The sequence below is a fragment of the Ochotona princeps genome, chromosome 16 (genome assembly GCF_030435755.1).
Source record: "Ochotona princeps isolate mOchPri1 chromosome 16, mOchPri1.hap1, whole genome shotgun sequence".
NCBI lineage: Eukaryota > Metazoa > Chordata > Mammalia > Lagomorpha > Ochotonidae > Ochotona > Ochotona princeps.
The window spans coordinates 48,373,320-48,394,031 of NC_080847.1; the positions used below are offsets into that span (position 1 = coordinate 48,373,320).

Sequence of the window (20,712 nt, forward strand, 5' to 3'; positions counted from 1 at the left end):
CGGCCCGTTGCGGCTCACTTGGGGAGTGAATCATCGGATGGAAGATCTTCCTCTCTGTCTCTCCTCCTCTGTGTATATCTAGCTGTAATAAAATGAATAAATCTTTAAAAATAAATAAATAAAAAAAATCCTAGAAATTGTATATTTTTTCTATACTATGAGACCATATTTATGATTTCAAAATTACTTGGACCATTTATACAAATACCTGGGTCTGATGCCTTTTTATGGGTTTGCATCAATTTCTATGTTTGTTTCCTTTATTCTTGTGATTATTGCTATTCTTTGATCTAAAAAGTTCACATTCTTCTCAAAGAATACCATTTTCTTTTATATATATATATATACACATACATATATATTTATATGTATATATATGGTTGGTTTGTTTGAAAGGCAAAATGAAAGCGAGGGGGCTGAGACAGAGAAGAGATCATTCATTCACTGGTTCATTTCCCAAATGACCACAGAAGCTGAACCTAGGCCAGGCCTCAGCCAGGGGCCTGGAATTCCATCGGGGTGTCCAATATGGTTGACAGGATCTCTACTATTTGAGTCATTATCTTCTGCTTTTCAGGTACATTCGCAAGGAGCTTGACCAGTAGTAGGTCAAGTACTTGAACCAGCACTTCAATGCACACCTCTAGTTTTTTAAGTGGGTTAACTATTCATTCTCTTCAGAAATTTCCTAAAACTGGTTCTAAGCCTTATAGTTCTACAACTTAGATCTATATCAATTATTCATCTACAGTGCAAAGATTTCCGAAATTTTTAGGTTTTTCCAATTCTGGTGCTTCCCAGGGATTCTGTATTTTACTCATAAAGGAATCTTGTTTTACTTGTGAGGAGTAAATGAGTTAACAAACGCTGGTTATGTCGAACATTGCCTGGCTCACAGCATGCACTCAGTGCATCCTAGTTATTATTGATTGAATATCTGCTATATTTGAAATACTACATAAAATAGTTTACATGCAACTTTTCATTTAATATGTATCAATTTACAACAGACACTTTTTAACTTAATACATTTCTGTGGTATGTCTTTTATTATTCCTATTTTAAGAATTAAAACCCTGAGGTTTATAAGTCAAACAGGTCACATAATGTCATATTGTGATAGCGATGCCCCAGATCTATGCCCTTAATCCTGGGAAGTCTTAGTGCATAAAATGAGTCTGGAACAAAATAAGGCTGAATGCTTTGTAAAATCCATATAATACAGAGCCTCACAAACAATTTTAAAGGTTGTAACACTAGTGTAAGAGAAGCAATAAAAAAAATCTAACTGGGAAGAGTGAGGTGCATGTTCTTATCCTTTGCAAGATCAGCCTGGGTGTGCTGTAAGAAATGGATTTAAGGATAGCAAAAATGAACATGGTGATCTTCTAAGAAACTATAAAAATGACCCAGGTGGGAGAGTCTTAGACCAGGTTGACAACATTAAAGAGAAGAGTATAAATTCCAAAAAAAATACTTAGGGACTAGATCTACAGAACTTGGTGATTCACTGGATTGGGTGATGAGAGTGAATGTGACTCACCAGTGTGAATTCTCTGATGATGGGCTAGATGTGCATGCTGTCTGAAGGTCTTCTTGCACTCTTTACATTCATAAGGTCTCTCTCCAGTATGAATTCTCTGATGTTGGGCAAGAGATCCACAGTAACTGAAAGCCTTTCCACAAACATTGCATTCATAAGGTTTCTCTCCGGTATGAACTCTCTGATGTTGAGTAAGGGATGAGTCATTGCTAAACGCCTTCCCACATTTTATACATTCATAAGGTTTCTCGCCAGTATGAACTCTTTGATGTTGAGCAAGATAGGCAATCTGGCTGAATGCTTTCGTACATTCCTGACATTTGTAAGGTTTTTCTCCAGTATGAATTCTTTGATGTTGAGCGAGGTGTGAATTCTGGCTAAAGGTTTTACCACACTCCTTACATTCATAGGGTCTCTCTCCAGTATGAATTCTCTGATGGACAGTAAGATATGCACGAAGGCTAAATGCTTTCCCACAGACATTACATTCATAAGGTTTCTCGCCAGTATGAACTCTCTGGTGTTGAGCAATGGATGATCTATTGCTAAATGCTTTCCCACATTCAATACATTCATAGGGTTTCTCTCCGGTGTGAACTCTCTGATGCTGAGCTAGGTAGGCAAACTGGCTAAAGGCTTTCCTACATACCTTACACTCATACGGTTTTTCTCCAGTATGAACTCTCAGGTGTTGAACCAGGTGTGCATTCTGACTGAAGGCTTTCCTACATTCCTTACATTCATAGGGTTTCTCTCCAGTATGAATCCTGTGATGCTGAACAAGATTCGATCTCTGACTGAAGGCTTTTCCACATTCTAAACATTTATACGGTTTTTCTCCAGTATGAATTCTTTGATGAAGAGTGAGGGATGAGCTCTGGCTGAAGACTTTTTCACAGTCATTACACTTCAAAAGTTTCTTCTCAGCATAAACAGGCTTGAGCTTAATGGTCGCTACATTTTTTTTAAAGTTTTTCCTATGTATGTTATATTTATGTACTTTTTCCTCTTTGGGGCTTATCTGGTGTGTATGAAGCATTGTCTTTTGATGGAAACTTTCCCAAGATGTTTTATACTCCTGCTGTCTTTGATCAACAAGACCTTCTCCGTAAGTGATTATCTCTTGCTTTAAACGTACCTTCGGATTTCCTGATTGCCTCTCAAAATGGTCTTCATGTTTCAATTCTTCTCTCAAACTGTAGTACTGAAAGCCAAAGCTTGTAATTTTCTCTGTTATCTTCTTGAAGTATTGTTCATCAAAAAGGTCCTGCTTTGGGGTTAATTCATCAGCCTCACACACAGATTCCCAGCCTGAAAAGTAATAATAAGAAAAAGTCTCCTCTGTTGTATACAACACGTTTACTAAACCACATTTGTAAAGCGAAGTATGAGAATTTGTTTAAGTATGTGAATTTAATAGGAAAAAAACCTCCAATAAAAACAATGGTGTTTGTAGTTCTGAATGTGCTAAAACAAAAACGTAAAGCAGGTCATACAAAAAGTTGAGGAGAAATGATCATAATTCTGAGAAAATCAGTAATGGAAATACCAGGTCAAGAAGAAAATATTGACATGATTAGGCTTGGCTATATTCTGGCTGTATTAACTATATACATACTGAAATGCCTGCATTCTTACAGCTACTTCACTCAAGATAATCACTGAACAAATATTTTGTATGTATTAGTCACTACTCTATTTGCTTCCAATATCCTAAAACAAAGACTCTTCCCTCCAGGGAACTTATTTTCCTTAGAAGAGACCAAATGATAAATAAATTTTATTATATGCTAGCAATTACTAAGTGTTACAAAAAAGAAAAGCAAGGCAAGTGAGATCAGGAGTGCTAGTGAAGTCCAAGATAAGAATCATTAATGAGTTAATATTTAACTGAAGATTTGAAGAAAGTGTAATAGATTTCTGGGGAGAGGGTGTCTCCCTCTGAACAGGAGAGTTGATTTAAAGGTCTAAAAGTAGATGCCATGTCAGGTGTGTTTGAGGAACAATAAAGAACCAGCATGGCTGGAGAGCACAGAGCAGTAGGAGATAAGGACAAGTGGTAAAGGTTTATAGCAGTTAAAATTATGTGTGTGTCCTTTAAGTAATTTCACTCTTACTCTGGGTAGGATGGAAAACTACTGAAGTGTTCTGAGAAGAGATACCTGGGTGAAAATACTAGAAGGTGAAAGCAAGCAGAAGACCTGCTAAGGAGACCTGTTACGACAGTAATCCAGCTGAGAGATAACAGTGGTTTAGATCAGGGAGACCGACGGAGGTACAGTAGAGTGGTCAAATCCAAGGCGGAACTTACAGGTTAGGTCCAAGACAGAATATTAAAAAAGAGATGAAGCAATTGTGCTTTCAAAGTTTATGTTCTGAGCAATACCCATGAACAGTTGATAGGGAACACAATGGAACAGAACAAAACCCCAGAAAAACATAAAGAAAATAATATTGACAGTAACCTCCCATCAAGGGGCACAGTACCCTAGAAATACTTGTAAACTTTGTAAGTGAGCAAAACCTTTTAAATTCTAATGAGGATCCCCCAAAAATATATGGTTAAAGGATAAAGTTGCACATCTTATTTTTGTACATAAATGTTCAACAATATAAAGTCGTTAATTTTCATTAAATTCATCTATAATTGCCACTCAGTCACAATTCATGTTTCATAACTTTTTTAAAAAAGATTTATTTCTTTTTATTGGAAAAGGCAGATATACATAGAGAAGAGACAGAGAGGAAGATCTTTCATCTGATGATTCACTCCCTAAGCAGCCGCAAAGGCTAGAGCTGAGCTAAACTGAAGCCCGGAGCCAGGAGCCTCATCCAGGTCTCCCAAACAGATGCAGGGTCCAAAATTTGGGCTATCCTCAACTGCTCTCCCAGACCACAAGCAGGGAGCTGTATGGGAAGCGGGGCCAATGGGATTAGAACCAGCGCACATATGGGATCTGGGCACATTCAAGGCGAGGAGGACCTCAGTGGTTACGTTACCGTGCCGGGTCCTCATAACTTTTTCTTTTTTAAAGATTTATTTTATTTTTATTGAAAAGTCAGATATACAGAGAGGAGACACAAATGAAGATCCTCCATCCAAATGACCACAACAGCTGGAACTGGGCTGATCCGAAGCCAGGAGCCTGGAGCCTCTTTCATGTCTTCCACAAGGGTCTGCAGGATCCCCAGGCTTTGGACCATCCTCAACTGCACTCTCAGGCCACACACAGGGAGCTGGATGGGAAGTGGAGCCACTGGGATTAGAACCGGTGCCCATATGGGATTCCGGCACGTGTAAGGCGAGGACTTTAGCCGCTAGGCTACTGTGCTGGGCTCATGTTTCATAACTTTTAAAAGAACTATGTAAGAAAGAATTAGGCAACATGTGCCCCTAGTTCCCAAGAGGGAATCTCTATACCTTAGAGATAGGCTTTTTCATGGTAGGCCACACAGACCATATCCAGTAACTTATGAATGGGGTGCCTAATGATAGGTCTCTAAATAGTTTTTGCTAATGATATGACTGAGGCAAGCTAGGAAGGACCAGCCACATGATGACGGGGTTCTGTGTTTGAGCCGTGATGCTAACAAACTGATGCCTGAGAAGGGAAGAAGTACAAGAAGAAGGAATTGATCATCACCGCATAAAGGAACCTCAGTAAAACCTCTGGGCACTGAAGTTCAGGAGAAAGACCCTGGACACATATTTCTTTAGGCACTAATAATTCTTTATGTGTTCTGATGACTAGAAGGCCCTGAGGATAACAAGCTTCAGGGTTGTGATCCTCCCAGACATAGCCTTGGTGTCTCTTTTTATTTGGTTTTGATTTGCATGCTTTTGCTATACAAAATGTGATAAATGTAATACAGCTATTGCCTGACTTCTAGAAGACTGTCATTCTAAGGAATCATCAAAGCTAAGGGTTGGAAGAAGTGAGGAGCAGCCTGTGGGCCCCCAGATCTGTGGCTGATGTCTCAAGAAAGTGATTTGTCAAGCACTGTTCTCTCAAATTCAAAAATTTGCTAAACTCACTGCAAGTTATTTTTTTTTAAGTCCTCAAGTGTATTAAAAATAGATGCTTCCATATATATTTTTTAAGGCCATACAATAAGACTTTTTGTGAGGCCACATAAACAAATCACTAAAGTTTAAGAAATTTGAGGGCTCGGCGCGGTGGCCTAGAAGCTAAAGTCCTCACCTTACACGTGCCGGGATCGCAGGTGGGTGCTGCCTTGAATCCTGATAGCCCCATTTCCCATCCAGCTCCCTGCTTGTGACCTGGGAAAGCAGTCGAGGACAGTCCAAAGCCTTGGGACCCTGCATTTGCATGGGAGACCTAGAGGAGGTTCCTGGCTCCTGGCTTTGGATCAACCCAGTTCCAGCTGTTGTGGTCACTTGGGGAGTAATCATCAGACAGATCTCTGTTTCTCTTCCTCTCTGTATATCTAACTTTGCAATACAAAACAAAAAAGCTTGAAATTACATAGCATTTTATTCGATTATTGTGAAATGAAATTGAAAATTCTACATACATGTGTAACTTAAATATACTCGCAACCAATGAATCAAGCAAATCACAAGGAGCCTAGCACCATGGTACGATGCACAAAGCTGCTGCCTACAATGCCAAAATCCCACAGAAGCACCAGTTCAAGCCCTAAGTGCTCTGCTGCTAATCCTGCTAATGCACCTGGGGAGACTGTGGAGGACGGCCCAAGTTCTTGGGCCCCTGTCACCAAGTAGGAGACTTGGATGCACTTCTAGACTCTGCCTCCTTCTGGTCTAGCTCAGGTCCAGACCTGGCAGCCACCTGGAGAGGCGACGAATCTCTGCTTTCACATAAGTATTTAGAACAGAACTTAAGAGAAATGAAAATAAAAACACAACTTTTAAAACTTACAGGGGGGCCCAGCGCTGAGGCCTAGCAGCTAAAGTCCTCACCTTGAACGCACCAGGATCCCATATGGGCACCGGTTCTAATCCTGGCAGCCCTGATTCCCATCCAGCTCCCTGCTGGTGGCCTGGGAAAGCAGTCAAGGACGGCCCAAAGCCTTGGGACTCTGCACCAGCGTGGGAGACCCGGAAAGAAATTCCTGGCTCCTGGCTTCAGATTGGTACAGCACTGGCCGTTGTGGTCACTTGGGGAGTGAATCATCAGACAGAAGATCTTCCTCTCTGTCTGTCCTCTTCTCTGTAATCTGACTTTGCAATAAAAATAAATAAAATAAAATAAGAAAAAACGTACAGGGGGCCTTGGGAGGGTGGATGGTGTTATTTAGCCTACCAGCTAAGATACAGTTAGGATGTGCACGTTGCCATGATGTCTTTGATCCTTGTTGCCAGCTCCTGGCCCCCAGCTTCCTTAACGAAGATCCTGGGTGGCAGAAGTGATAGCTGAAGTCATGAAATTTTTGTCACCCAAGTGAGAGATCTGAATTGAGTTCCCAGCAGTAGCTTGGCTCAATCCTGGCTTTGGTGGGCATGTGGGGAATGGAACAGCAGATAAGAGAATGCACTCTCTCCCTCTCAAATAAATAAATGTGTTACCGTTTATGAGATGTAGAGAAATTTTCAAAACAGAAATCTGTAACTGCCAAAGCCTATATGATACATGTTGATGCCAGCACAGTGGCACAACAGGTTAATCCTCTGTCTGCCAGTGCCAGCCTCCAACAAAAGCACTGCTGCGTGTCCCAGCTTCTCACTTCCCATTTAGCTCTCCACTAGAGGACTCAGAAAGGGGTGAGGGATGGCTCAAGCCAGTGAGCCACTGCACCCACATGGGAGATCCTGAGGATAATCCTGGCTCCTGGCTCCTGATCGGCTCAGGAGCTGAGCACAAATGCTTAGGACATCTTTGTCTCTCCTTTTATCTGTAAATCTGACTTTCCAGTAAAAATAAAGAAATCTTAAAAAAAAAAAAAGGAATTTGCCATTAAAACAAATCAAAAACATGTCAAAATAAAATGTGTTCAAGTTAAAAAGAGCCACCTGTCAGGACTATAAGGAAAATAATTATATATTTACCACCGAGAAGTTTGTCACATATGTCTCCTAGTAGTTGATTGTTCACAGATTAAAAAAGAAATCAGTAAGAAATTCACCAGCACATTTACAGTTTAATACAATGACTACACATCAGTTACCGGACTTAATCACTCTAAAGAGAAACCATCATTTTCAGGGACACAGAATATTTAACAAAATTAGCTTCAAAGACATAAACAAATGTATATTAAACACACACAAAATCCTCTAACCACAATGCAATTAAATTATACTAAACCAAAATTTATGAATTTGAAACTTTGAACTTCCAAATAATTTATGAGTCAAGCAGAAATCAGTTAGAATTAGAAAATGTTTAGATGTGCACAAAAAAATGAAAGTAACATAATAAAATACATGCTAAGACAACCCTAAATCCTTATTCATCTATAATTAGTGTCATAGGGGAAAGTGATGAGGTCTAGTTGGTTATGCCACCACTCGGGATGCCTGCATCACATATCAGAGTGCCTAGACTGAGTCCCACCTCCATGCTTCCAATCCAGCTTCACGCTAATACCTGGGAGGCAAGAGTCGATGGCCCAAGTATTTGGGTTCCTGCCACCCTGCCCATGTAGGGGATCTGCCTTCAGGCTAGCCCACGCATGGTTATTGCTGGCATTTGGGGAGTCAACAAACTGAAGATCTCTCTGCCTTTAACCCGGTGTCTCTCCCTGACTCTATTACTCTTTCAAAAAAATAAAAGAAGGGTAGCCTAGTGGCTAAAGTCCTTGCCTTTCATGTACCAGGATCTCTTATTGGTACCAGTTCATATCCCAGCTGTTCCACTTCCCTTCAAGCTCCCTGCTTGTGGCCTTGGGAAAGCACTTAAGGATGGCCCAAAGCCTTGGGACCCTGCCCTTGTGTGGCAGACCTAGAGGAAGTTCCTGGCTCCTGGCTTCGGATTGGTACAGCTCTGGCCATTGTGGCCACTGAATTCATTGTGGCCAATGAATCAAAGATCTTTCTCTCTGTCTTTCCTTTCTCTAAATTTGACTTTCCAATAAAAATAAATAAATCTTTGTAAAAAATTAAACAAAGAGAAGCCACAGCATAGGGGAAAATAGTTAAGATTCATAACAGTAATACTTATAACTGCATAAAACTTAATTCAAATGACCATAGAGGATATACTGGAGTTTATACCTGGAAAATACTATCTTTCACCAATGAACTAGTATAAAAATCCATGAACCAGAGCCACAAAAAAGTCAACATGAATTAAAAAGCCACAAATGTAATTTTGAGTTGAAAGAAAGCCACAGAATTAAATGCATACTATATTTTCATACACAGAAAATTAAGGGTATACGTATAGACAAATACAAGCTAAGATATGGTAAGCAAAATTACCACATAACAAACATCCCAGTGAAGGGTGAAGATGAGCCCTGGAGGGAATCATGTATCATTTGGCAGCGGTCCTCAAGGTCCTAAAATGATATGGACAACTTTCTGTGTCTTTAGCTATATAGCCACATGTAATTTAACTCTATTATTATTTAAATTACCACAGGCTACTTTGTACATATAGATATGATTTACTTAATCCTAATGTGTAAAACTTCATGATATATTCTTTGACATCATCGTTGCATGTCTTTAAGGGTTAATTGTAAAGGTGACTGTACTCCTGGAAATCTGGAATCTCCAAAGAGACACCTGCATCCTGTTAGGAACAAAGCTCCTGTTTCCTAAAAGACCAGGAGGCAGGCAGGAGATAGGGATAACCTTGGAGTTTTTGGATTTGGGGAAAGACAGCTACCTCGGAGACATGCTGTTTTATTACTATCTGCGTTGAAGTGATATGATCAGGATCCCCAAGACTATACATTGTAAATTTCTGTCACATGCTTTCTGCTTTGTGTCACTCTTAGCCCCTAATCATGTACTTGTTCACTGTCACATAGTTTTTGATTCTTTTACTATAAAACCCCCACGATTATTTCATTCGGGGCGCTTTTTGCTTATGGCAAGAGGGTGCCTCTTGGACTAGACAATAAAATCATCTCCCTCGCCTTGGAGTCTCGCTCGGATTCACTGAACCCCAACACATGTCAAAATTTTTCTTAGAAAACTGAACATAGCCCAGTGGCTTAAATCCTTGCCTTGAACACATCAGGATTCCATACTGGCACCAGTGTGCTTCCCAGCAGCTCCACTTCCCATCCAGCTCCCTGCTTGTGGCCTGGAAAAGCAGTCAAGGACAGCACAAAGCCTTGGGTCTCTGCACCTGCGTGGGAAACCCACAGAAGGCTCTTGGGTCCTGGCTTCAGATCAGCTCAGCTCTGGCTGCTGTGGTCACTTGGGGAGAGAACCAGCAGACAGAAGACCTGTCTGTCTATCCTTCTCTCTGTAAATATGCCTTACCAATAAACATTTTAAAAAACAAAAAAACAAAAAAAACCTCGGTCCGGCGCCGAGGCCTAGTGGCTAAAGTCCTCGCCTTGTATGCACAGGGATCCCACATGAGAGCTAGTTCTAATTCCAGCAGCTCCGCTTCCCATCCAGTTCCCTGCTTGTGGCCTGGGAAAGCAGTGAAGGACAGCCCAAAGCTTTGGGAGTCTGCACCCACGTGGGAGACCCGGAAGAGCTCCTAGCTCCTGGCTTCAGATTGGTGCAGCACCGGCCACTGCAATCACTTGGGGAGTGAAACATCGGACGGAAGATCTTCCTCTCTGTCTCTCCTCCTCTCTTCATACATATATGACTTTTCAATAAAAATAAATAAATCTTAAAAAAAACAACTGAATAAGGACATAAATGAGTTGTGTTGATGGAGATATTATATACAATTACAGAATATCAGTCCTCCGTTTGCCGTAAGTCTTCCTGTATCTATGCAAAAATCCTTCCCATGCTTTTCCTTCAGATGTTTCCTAGCTGCTGACCTCGGTTTTTGCTAGAGACCGTCACCCTCCAAGAAACCCTGCCTCTCCCATGTCACTGTGAGCTTTTTCTGCAGACACAGCTACAGCTATATCGCATCTCTACTCCTGGCCTATCAACTGTTCACCCCAGCACCTTAGAAGTACCTTGTTTAAAAAGCAAATTCAGTAATATTGCTTAAAGGAATGAATGAGCTGACCATTCAGAGAAATAATGTGGCATTTGAAAGTCTGCTGCTACTGCTACGACTGTTCTTGTTGCTGCTACCAGGATCGAATAGCTACAGAGTTCAAAACATGGATTATATTGCTTAAAACATGGACATATAAACTCATCTCACACTGACAAAACAGAAGCACAGAGAAGTTCAGCAACTCTCCTCAAATTTACTGCAAGATATTTACAGGCAAGATATGAACCTGGTACTTCATTTACAGTTGCGTCTAGGGCTCAAAAGTTTATCATACTAGGAAAAAGATTTTTGTAATTGGAAGAGGCTTATGAAGCGAAGAAGAAATGCGACCCAGAGAATAAATGAAATATTAGAATGGAGACGGAAAATTTAATGAGACATGATTAAAACTAACAGGGAGGGGCTCATGCCAAGACATAGTAGGCTAAGCCTCTGCCTAAGGTGCCTGTATCCCATATGGCCATTGCTTTTAGTTCCATCTGCTCCACTTCTGATCCAGGTCCCTGCTTATGTGCCTGGGGAAGCAGTGGGGGATAGCCCAAGTCCTTGATCTCCTGAACCCACTTGGGATACCTGAAAGAAGCACCTGACTCCTGATGGGCCCAGCTCTGGCCATTTGGGGAGTAAACCAGCAGACGTAAAACTTTTCTCTCTCTCCCTCTATCTCTCCTTCTGTCTGTAAATCTGCCTTTGAAATAAAAATAATTGGGACCGGCGGCGTGGCCTAGCGGCTCAAGTCCTCGCCTTGAACGCGCCGGGATCCCATATGGGCGCCGGTTCTAATCCCGGCAGCTCCACTTCCCATCCAGCTCCCTGCTTGTGGCCTGGGAAAGCAGTCAAGGATGGCCCAAAGCTTTGGGACCCTGCACCTGCGTGGGAGACCCGGAAGAGGTTCCTGGTTCCCGGCTTCGGATCGGTGCGCACCGGCCGGTTGCGGCTCACTTGGGGAGTGAATCATCAGATGGAAGATCTTCCTCTCTGTCTCTCCTCCTCTCTGTTTATCTGACTTTGTGATAGAATGAATAAATCTTAAAAAAAAATAATTAAAAAATAAATAAATAAAAGAGGGGTAAAAACTCCTAAAAGGTAGAACAGTTATTAAAACCTAGAACATTTAAGCACAATTTCCAATAAATTAGAGTGAAGAGGCAATACCTTTGAGTCAAGCTGAGCTGTCACCTGCAAAAGTTTTTGCCTGCCTGGGTCCTCTTCACTCACCTGTGCACGAGCCTTTTGTCAGCTCTCTCTTCACCATCCAGGGCTCTTTTCCTTGTTCCAACAATAATATCACACTTGGCTTAGAAAAGCAAAGTCCTGCACATATGAAAAGAAACAGAATTTGATCATGCTATGGATATCCTAGCACTCACATCCAATCTGTTGGACATCAGAGAAGAGACAGCTTACAGAAAGTCAAAGGAAAAATATGTAAGGGATTAGAAAGAAAGGAAAGCTAAAGCTTTAGGCATAGTTGAACATCACCCTGTCCGTGACCATCTACAGATAGCACACGTACACCAAGACAATATAGACACTATCCAAAAAGTCACAGGAAGCATAACAAGGAATCGCTTATGAGAGAAATTCAGTTTTGTACTGGGAATATATCCTTACCCAGTGAAACCAAGATACTGTAGTTCTCCAGCATCACATTACTGTATAAATGCCTTTGAGAAGAATCTAGACAATCCCACTCCTCTTGGGAAAAGTCTACAGCCACATCTCTGAAGGTCACCAACTCCTGAAACAAAAGAAACAAAACAACTTCATTTCTTACCATAGCCTCCTCACTTACCACTACACTGGATCCTCCCTAATGTTAAAACAGTGGCTATGTCAATCCTTTTCTTGTTCAGCGCCTTTGGACTTCTCAAATCACATATAAAACTAGTAATGCTCTGCCTCATTTCACCAGTACTCTAATGGTTTTTTTTTCCTCCACAACATTTAATTAGTTTCCTTACTTATTGTCTGGTTTCTGCCACCTCCAATGAAAACGTAGGATTCGTAAGGACAGAATGCTACAGCTAGTCTGTAAAAAAAATAAATAAATAACACCATATCTTCATGAGAAACAGCAGGACAGACTGTGACTCAAAATTTGAGTTCACAGGATACTGGTGCTGGAGACCAAGGCCAACTCTTTGGACAACAGCCCACTGGTACGCAAAAGTCCAAGACCAAGGTCGTAGCCTGTGGGTGAGAGTTTGCAATTAGCAAACAGCCCAAGGCCACAGAACTCCGGTTTTAAGATATCCTGGAGCCGGTGTAATGGCCTAGCAGCTAAAGTCCTCGCCTTGAACACTCCAGGATCCCATATGGACGCCGGTTCTAATCCCGGCAGCTCCACTTCCCATCCAGCTCCCTGCTTGTGGCCTGGGAAAGCAGTCGAGGACGGCCTAAAGCCTTGGGACCCTGCACCCATGTGGGTGCAGTAGCAGCTCCTGGCTCATGGCTTCGGATTGGTTCAGTTGCAGCCATTGCAGTTAATTGGGGAGTGAATCAGCAGACAAAAGATCTTTGTCTCTCATTTCTGTATATCTGTCTTTCCAATAAAAAAAAAAATTAAAAAAAAACACAATAAACATATCTGTTCCATTTAATTGTTAAACTATCTCTAGAGAAGCCACACTCTTCACGTCTTTTCAATACCCTGCAACCTTTTCTTGTTTCATTACATGAAGTGCTATGCGACTCTTTCCTTTTAGCTGCTGAAAGTATAGTTTCTTTGTATTTCCCAAAATGTTTTCTAAACTTACAAAAAAGTAACAAATGTCTAAATATGTATATATGTCACACATATTATCAGATTCTTTAATTTCTGGTGTCAAAAATAAATTATGTTATGGGCCCGGCGCCGTGGCCTAGCGGCTCAAGTCCTCGCCTTGAATGCCCCGGGATCCCATATGGGCGCCAGCTCTAATCCCGGCAGCTCCACTTCCCATCCAGCTCCCTGCTTGTGGCCTGGGAAAGCAGTCGAGGACGGCCCAAAGCTTTGGGACACTGCACCCACGTGGGAGACCTGGAGGAGGTTCCTGGATCCCGGCTTCGGATCGGCACAGCACCGGCCCATTGCGGCTCACTTGGGGAGTGAATCATCAGACGGAAGATCTTCCCCTCTGTCTTTCCTCCTTTCTATATATCTGCCTTTGTAATAAAATAAATAAATCTTTAAAAAAATAAAATAAATTACATTACTATAAGGAGCTTAAATTCTTTTTTTTTTAATATTTATTTATTTTTTTATTGGAAAGTTAGATATACAGACAAGAGCAGAGACAGAGAGGAAGATCTTCCGTCCAATGATTCACTCCCCAAGTGACCGAAATGGCCGGTGCTGTGCTGATCCAAAGCCAGCAGCCAGGAACCTCCTCCAGGTCTCCCACACAAGCTCAGGGTCCCAAGACTTTGGGCTGTCCTTGACTGTTTTCCCATGCCACAAGCAGGGCGCTGGAAGGGAAGTGGAGCTGCTAAGATTAGAACCGGCTTCCATATGGGATCCTGGAGTGTTCAAGGCGAGGACTTTAACTGCTAGGCCATTGCGCCGGGGTCAAGCAGCTTAAATTCTAATCTTAAAATATTTGACCCTAACAGTTGCTTTAATCTTTTTTAAAAAAAACATTTATTTATCTTTATTGCAAAGTCAGATAGATATATAGAGAGGAGGACAGACAGAAAGATCTTCAACCTGATGATTTATTCCTGAAGTGGCCACAACAGCTAGAGTAGGGCCATCAGAATTAGAACTGGCACTCATGGGATCCCAGCACATGAAAGATGAAGACTTTAGCCGCTAGGCCACAGTGCCAGGCCCTCCTTTTATTTATTTATTTTTTTGGTAAATATTTATTTATTTTTACTGCAAAGGTGGATATACAGAGGAGGAGAGACAGAGAGGAAGATCTTCCATCCAATGATCCACTCCCCAAGTGACCGCAATGGCTGAAGCTGAGCCAATCCGAATCTAGGAGCCAGGAGCTCTTCTGGGTCTCCTACACAGGTGCAGGGTCCCAAGGCTTTGGGCTGTCTTTGACTGCTTTCCCAGGTCACAAGCAGGGAGCTGGATGGGAAGCAGGGCCGCCAGGATTAGAACCAGCTCTCATGTGGGATCCCGACGTGTGCAAGGCGAGTACTTTAACCACTACGCTATCGTGCCAGGCCCCCTTTTATCTTTTTTATCCCTGACAGAAACATGGCTTCTGGCTGAGTGGAGTACTTCTCCTGAAGCCCTGTCTTGGGGCAGAAGGTGGAGGGGAGAAGAGAGGCACATGAGCTCTTTGCTCCTCATATTTGTTTCTAGAACATTTGCTCTCCCAACCGCACTGAAAAATAACTACATTTAAGTCTCACGATATCAGATTATACCTCTTCTTAGTTTAGGTACCTACAATTACTCAAACACAGGCATTCTGTCATTTCTAGAACGCTTCAGCACCATTCTACAGCCACTCTCTCCAGGGCTACTCCTGTCACCACCTGGTCCCTTCCATGTCCACGTAAGTAACACTCCAAACAACCTGGACTCTCAGTTGACTCTACCCCTCTCCTGCAATAATCTTGTCCTCCTCTGTCTGTGGTCAGTCACTTCCAAGGGTAGGACCCAGACCCTGTCAGTACCAGGAAGTGCTGAATCCGCCATCATCTCATTTACAATCAGGACTATTATGAAGACCCTACCAGAACCTACAATTTCTTGTTCTTGCAGGATTTCACTGCTCCTCCTGCACAACATGTTTTACTTCCTAGCACAGCCATTTGCTCTAGGTCCACTCTCACGTAACTGTAATCACCTCAGCACACTGCAGCCTTCTCAGTTTGTTTTGCACCTACACCATACAAAGTTGAACTCTACTAGAGAAAATCATACCAATGATGATAATTAGTCTCATTTTAAGTTCAAGATCATTATCCTTGAGTGGGCCAAAATGTTACCAACATCTAAAACAAAATTTTTAAATAAAAAAATAAAAACAAATAAAAACAAAATGTTACCAACATCTCTCTAATGCACTTGGTTCCCTCTCTAGTAAATAATCATTTGTTTTTGGTCTCTCTCCTCAAACTTTCCAATCTACTTTCCTTTACGTCATTTTCAGTTGATGATCTTTGTGTTTCACTGAGAAAGCAAAGCCACTCAGAGAATGCCCTCAGATTCTCACCACTGTGTCACACACTGATTCCCACCTGTGCCTACACTCTAATCTGTCCCATTACTGGGAATTCTGGAGAGAGATGTAGGCTGTATGCCATCTAGTAATTCTTGGCACATAAACGAACGAGATCACTAAAGTAGGGAGCAGAGACAGGCCCAGGGACCAGGCTTTACGACACCCCAAGTTAATAGGTTCTTAAGTACTATTGATTCAAGGAACGATATCTGGGACTGAGACTAAAATGAAAAAGTTAATCTATTTCTGTATCTGAAGGATACTTCTGTCTCAAAAGACAGGAAGGGCAAGATCTTGCCATGAGAACATATTCAGCTAATTAGAGGAAGCTAGTGGCTGGAACTGAGTGCAGGAATAGAAGACAGGGCGAAGGAGCTGAGAGTATCTGTGGCTTATCACCAGCCAAGAACACCTGGTGTGATGGTTTACCTGGGAGCAACCAAGTCCCAATGCTATCTCTCCCTCCAGTTGTAAATGGGCTGTCAATTACAGAAGAAGAACCCTCACGGCAATGCTGTTCCCTCCTCTCTCCCTTTGTCCAGGTTGGATATGCTCTTCCCTTTTGGCTTTCTTCAACAATTAACATCGAAAAATCAATCCTAGAGCATCTTAGTTCCACCCAAGATAGTTATTGACAAAAGCTTGCATGTCCTGGCCCTTGTGACAAGAGCTGTGACACCCTGGCTTTTTGGGATATAGGTCTGTATATTCTTAGACAAGGTGTGTCTTCCTAAAAGTGGGAATGATGGCCACAGCGTAGTTTAATAAAATCATTTCTCCACATTTTGCATTTTCTCATTGTCTGGTCCATCAGTCCTGACCATAGAGTGAGATAAATTTGGTAGGGAGGAGGGAGAGGAAGGGACTGAATGATGTAGGGCCCCACAGGTCAAGACAAGGACACTCACATCTACCTAATTTGAGTTAGGAATCCTACGGAGGGTTTTGAGAAATGATAAGATTAACTCAGAACAGTTTCAGCAAACACATGGTTCATGTCTGCTTGATCTGAAAAACTGGAAGGTGTTTCAGGAAAGAGGACAAACATTAGCTCACCTGGTCCCTGGCCTTAAGTAGTCCCACCGCCATACTTCCTCTCTTCCGGCTCCGCTCTTGAGAAAACAGCAGTGTGTTCAGATGACTGAGATGAAAAAGAAAATCCGAGCGACTGGAGTCCTGTTGTAGCATCCAGAATCACAGATCACATTCGCTGTGCTTTTCTTTCCTCCTGTAGAATTGAAATCAAAATGTTGTAAACATGGCTCATTGCTAACTTCAATATTTTTCACTTTAAAAAAAGGGATTTATTTATTTTTATTGAAAAGGTGGATATACAGAGAGGAGTCAAGACAGAGAGGAAGATCTTCCATCCGATTGTTCACTCCCCAAATGGCAATGGCTGGAGCTGAGCCAATCCAAAGCCTCGAGCCAGGAGCTTCTTCCAGGTCTCCCATGCAGGTGCAGGGTCACAAGGCTTTGGGCCGTCCTCCACTGCTTTCCCAGGCCACAAGCAGGGAGTAGGATGAGAAGCAGGGCCACCAGGATTAGAACCAGCACCCATATGGGATCCCGGCACGTTCAAGGCAAGGGCTTTAACTGCTACACTATTGCCCTGGACCCAATATTTTTTACTTTTGTAACTTCTGCTTTGCTTGCTTGGCTAAGAATCTGTGTGAGCTCAAAAGCAGAACGGCCTACATGATGTTTAGCACCACTGGGCTTCAATTCCCAAGCATGAAGGCCCAAGCCTGGTTATCTCATGGATGGCTTCAAGGCCTCAGTCTGATTACCTTAATTACTGGACCAGAGAAGAGCCAGGTATAGGCTGTCGAGCCAAGATAAGCAGGAAATGTGTGGCCTTTCCTCCAGGACCTTACAAGCTATTGTAAATTTCCCCTTTCAAACCTTAGTAAATTGCTCCTATAAAACCTTTGCGAATGTGATGCTGGGGGCGGGGCACACTCTGGTAGCCAGTCAGTAGGTAGTCTTGCCTCTCATTGTAATAAGATTTTGTTGTGGCTGTCACTGGTGAATGTGACATTCTGTTTTAGTGGATGCAATACTCCTATTGTAACCTAATGAGACCATAAGTGTTAGTTATTTAAAACAGTGGTAGAGTTCTAGTTCATACGATATTACGATATTATTACGCGCAGCTAATTCCCGCAACCTGGTTCTTTACTGTGAGCTGAAAACACCAGATGCAAGGAGGTATCTTAGGAAGTTTATTCCAGCGGGGCAAGAACAGGGTGGAGGTAGTGGAGATCAGAAAAAAAGGGGAGAAGGAAGCACCTGGGGTCTTTTTCTGCAGGTAGGCCCGCAAGGTGTGGGGGGCGGGGATTGGGAGGGCTTGAGGGCAGGCCCCAGGGGATTGGTGCCTGGGGATGATTGGTGAGTGGGCGGGATTGGGGAAGGGGCTGGAAGATTGGGGATGGGGTTTTCAGGTGGAATGCGGGGTTACATCTGAATGGTGGATGGCTAGGCAGGCGCGAATTTCGTGAGCTGTGAGGAAGAAGGAATGGCGCCAGACAGGGTACCAGTCTCCGTGATGACCTTCAAATTGCTCCTCACATTCCTCCCTTTTTGTATATATAAAAGGAGAAGGGGCGCAGTTTTCTTCTGTAGCTTCTTCGAGCTGAGTTTGGGCGCAGTGTTCTCTAATAAGTGGTCTCCTGGTGGTCGGGGGAGGAATGGGCGACTGGGAGAGGTTCGTAACCCTGCAAAAGAAACTGGTTAGCAGTGTTGTTAACAATTTTTTCCACTTGAGCGAGAATAAATTTTTGAAGAAAATTGATGAAACAAGGCGCCATGGCAAGTCCTGCAGCAAAGGCACTTCTAGATTTTATGAAAGAAAGATGCCAAGGAACCTAATCATTTACATAAAGACACCAAATAAATAAATAACAGTATCAAGATAATAGGTGGCCAGGCACCACAGACACTGAGACATAAGCTGGTGAAGAGCCTAGGTGTTTTCTGCCTTTTCTAATTCCTGCCCTAATGGCTTGGCTGGGGCTGTGTGAACTCCAGGCCTGACACCCGGCAGGACACCTGGCAGGTCACGTAGGCAGACCACTCCTCAGGAAGGAGGTACCTGGTGTTAGATAAGATTCACCACCCTATAGCTCATCGATTTGTACTTTTTGAAATGTATAAGAACTGGGGGGCTTGGGGCTATGGCGCTCTCTCTCTCTCTCTCTGGCTCGCGCTTCCTTCTCTGTTTGTCCCCCCTGAGCAGCCTGGGCTGCGGCTGCCCCTCCCCCAGCCAGCCATGCTGGGCTGGGGGAGGTGGCTGGAAGACCTAGGCTAACCTGAATAAACCACCTTTATGCCTTAGCACCGACTTCAGACTTGATGATTTTCTGGGGGCATCAAAATCCGGCACAACACCGGCCCATTCACCTTTGTCAAAATGCATTGGCAGCCCTAACTCTTCCTGATCCAGGTCTCTTTGCTAATGCACACCTGTGGAATTCAGCAGGTGATGGCTTAAGTACCGGAGTCCCTTGCACCCACGTGGGAGACCCAGACTCAGTTCTTAGCTCCTGGCTTCCTCCTGACTTAGTCTGGCTGTTGCAGGCATCTGGGTAAATGCACTTGTGGCTAGAAGTTCTCTAGATCCCTTTCCCACCCCTTCCAAATAAAATTAAAATAGCAAATTAAATCTTAAAACATTGAATAAAGATGACCTGATTTCACAGGGTTACTCTCCAATACATCAATGATTCTGAAACTTGGTGACAGGACAACTTCACTTCAGAAAATCCTGGGTGTCTAACCAGTTTCACTCACCCCCTAGCCCCGCCCCCCTACAGCCTTGAACACGCAGTGCCAACGGCATGCCACCGACACCACCAGCATGGACAGTATCACATGGACACCTCCCATACTCCGATGCTCAAACACGACAGTCTCACTCACACACCCCTCACAAAGAGGAATCCCCACTCCCCGCACTCACGGCCGCACACCGTGGCACCAATGTCGACCCACACCCCAGCCACACAGAAACGACTCCACAGGCACATCTCGTGACAGAGTCACTGAAAGGGTTCGGCAACGGCGTCGCGGTGACCCAAGAGCCAGTCCTGAGTCCGCTCCCTACCTGCAGAACTCAATTACGGGAAGAACCGGTTTCTGCCCAGGAAGCTCCGGAAACCTCCTCTGGGGCCTCAAGCTCCAACCCTAGCCGGCCCGGAAAATAGCGTCTCCAGCAGCATGGGGCTCCGGAGGACACAAAGGGACCGACGGCCCTGTTTCCGCAGGGGCCACTGGGAAACGAAGTCCGAAGCTGACAAGTCCTTCCCACCGCAGCCGGGTTGTTCTGGCTCCGCGCCGCTCAGGATGGGGAGCACCGCCCCCTTGGTCCCCCGGCCATCCAGAACCCAGTGCGAAAGTTCGTTTTTCCCTCAGCGCTGAGCTTGAGGTGGCCACAGGCACAGTGCCGAGTGTCACGGTGGATGGTCTGAGATTGAGGTGCAGGCAATGGGCTCGGTCGACCACCCTCAGCAATCCTGGCGGAAACGCAAGGCCGCAATGGATGCAGGAGGAGAGGTTGGGGGAGGGGAGGGTGTCACGCTGTGCGTTACTACACAGAGGGAGCACAGTTCCGAATTCTAGAAAAAAGCTGGACGCAGGAACGCAGAGTGCGCAAGCGCATGACGCTTCCGTCCGGCCTTGTGCCCCACCTCCCCCACCCCGCCCCCTTCCACCCTAGTGACAGTTACCTGGACGACCGGAGTGTTGTCTGTGGCCGTTCCCACCCCACAAAGCCCCCTGGCTTTTCCCTAGACGGGCGCGCTCTGCCGTGGCTCCGCCCTTGTGATGGGTGCCCATCTGGGACCCGCTTCTTTCTGACGCATTGTGT

General features: G+C 43.8%; 1 protein-coding gene across 3 annotated transcripts; it reads right to left on the bottom strand.

Moving 5' to 3' along the window:
• Positions 1–698: 698 nt before the first annotated feature.
• Positions 699–20,705, bottom strand: LOC101518657 (zinc finger protein 570). Of its 3 annotated transcripts, none has more exons than XM_058674399.1 (5): positions 20,573–20,705; positions 16,902–17,073; positions 12,292–12,418; positions 11,896–11,991; positions 699–2,854 (listed from the first exon to the last, which is right to left on the bottom strand). In XM_058674399.1, exons 2-5 carry the CDS (start codon positions 17,031–17,033, stop codon positions 1,491–1,493), a joined length of 1,719 nt encoding a protein of 572 aa, XP_058530382.1. In that variant the 5' UTR covers positions 17,034–17,073; positions 20,573–20,705; the 3' UTR covers positions 699–1,490. The 3 variants fall into 3 exon arrangements, with proteins under 3 accessions (XP_058530382.1, XP_058530383.1, XP_058530384.1); XM_058674400.1 differs by lacking the exon at positions 20,573–20,705 and adding an exon at positions 19,951–20,026; XM_058674401.1 differs by lacking the exon at positions 11,896–11,991.
• Between the last annotated feature and the right edge of the window lie 7 nt (positions 20,706–20,712).

Coding starts and splice junctions, on each gene's coding strand:
- LOC101518657 (XM_058674399.1), bottom strand. CDS start 17,033: ATGCTACAACAGGACTCCAGTCGCTCGGATTTTCTTTTTCATCTCAGT. Junction 11,992..12,291: donor CAGTATCTTGGTTTCACTGG/GTAAGGATATAT, acceptor TCATATGTGCAG/GACTTTGCTTTTCTAAGCCA. Junction 2,855..11,895: donor GACAAAAGGCTCGTGCACAG/GTGAGTGAAGAG, acceptor ATTACTTTTCAG/GCTGGGAATCTGTGTGTGAG.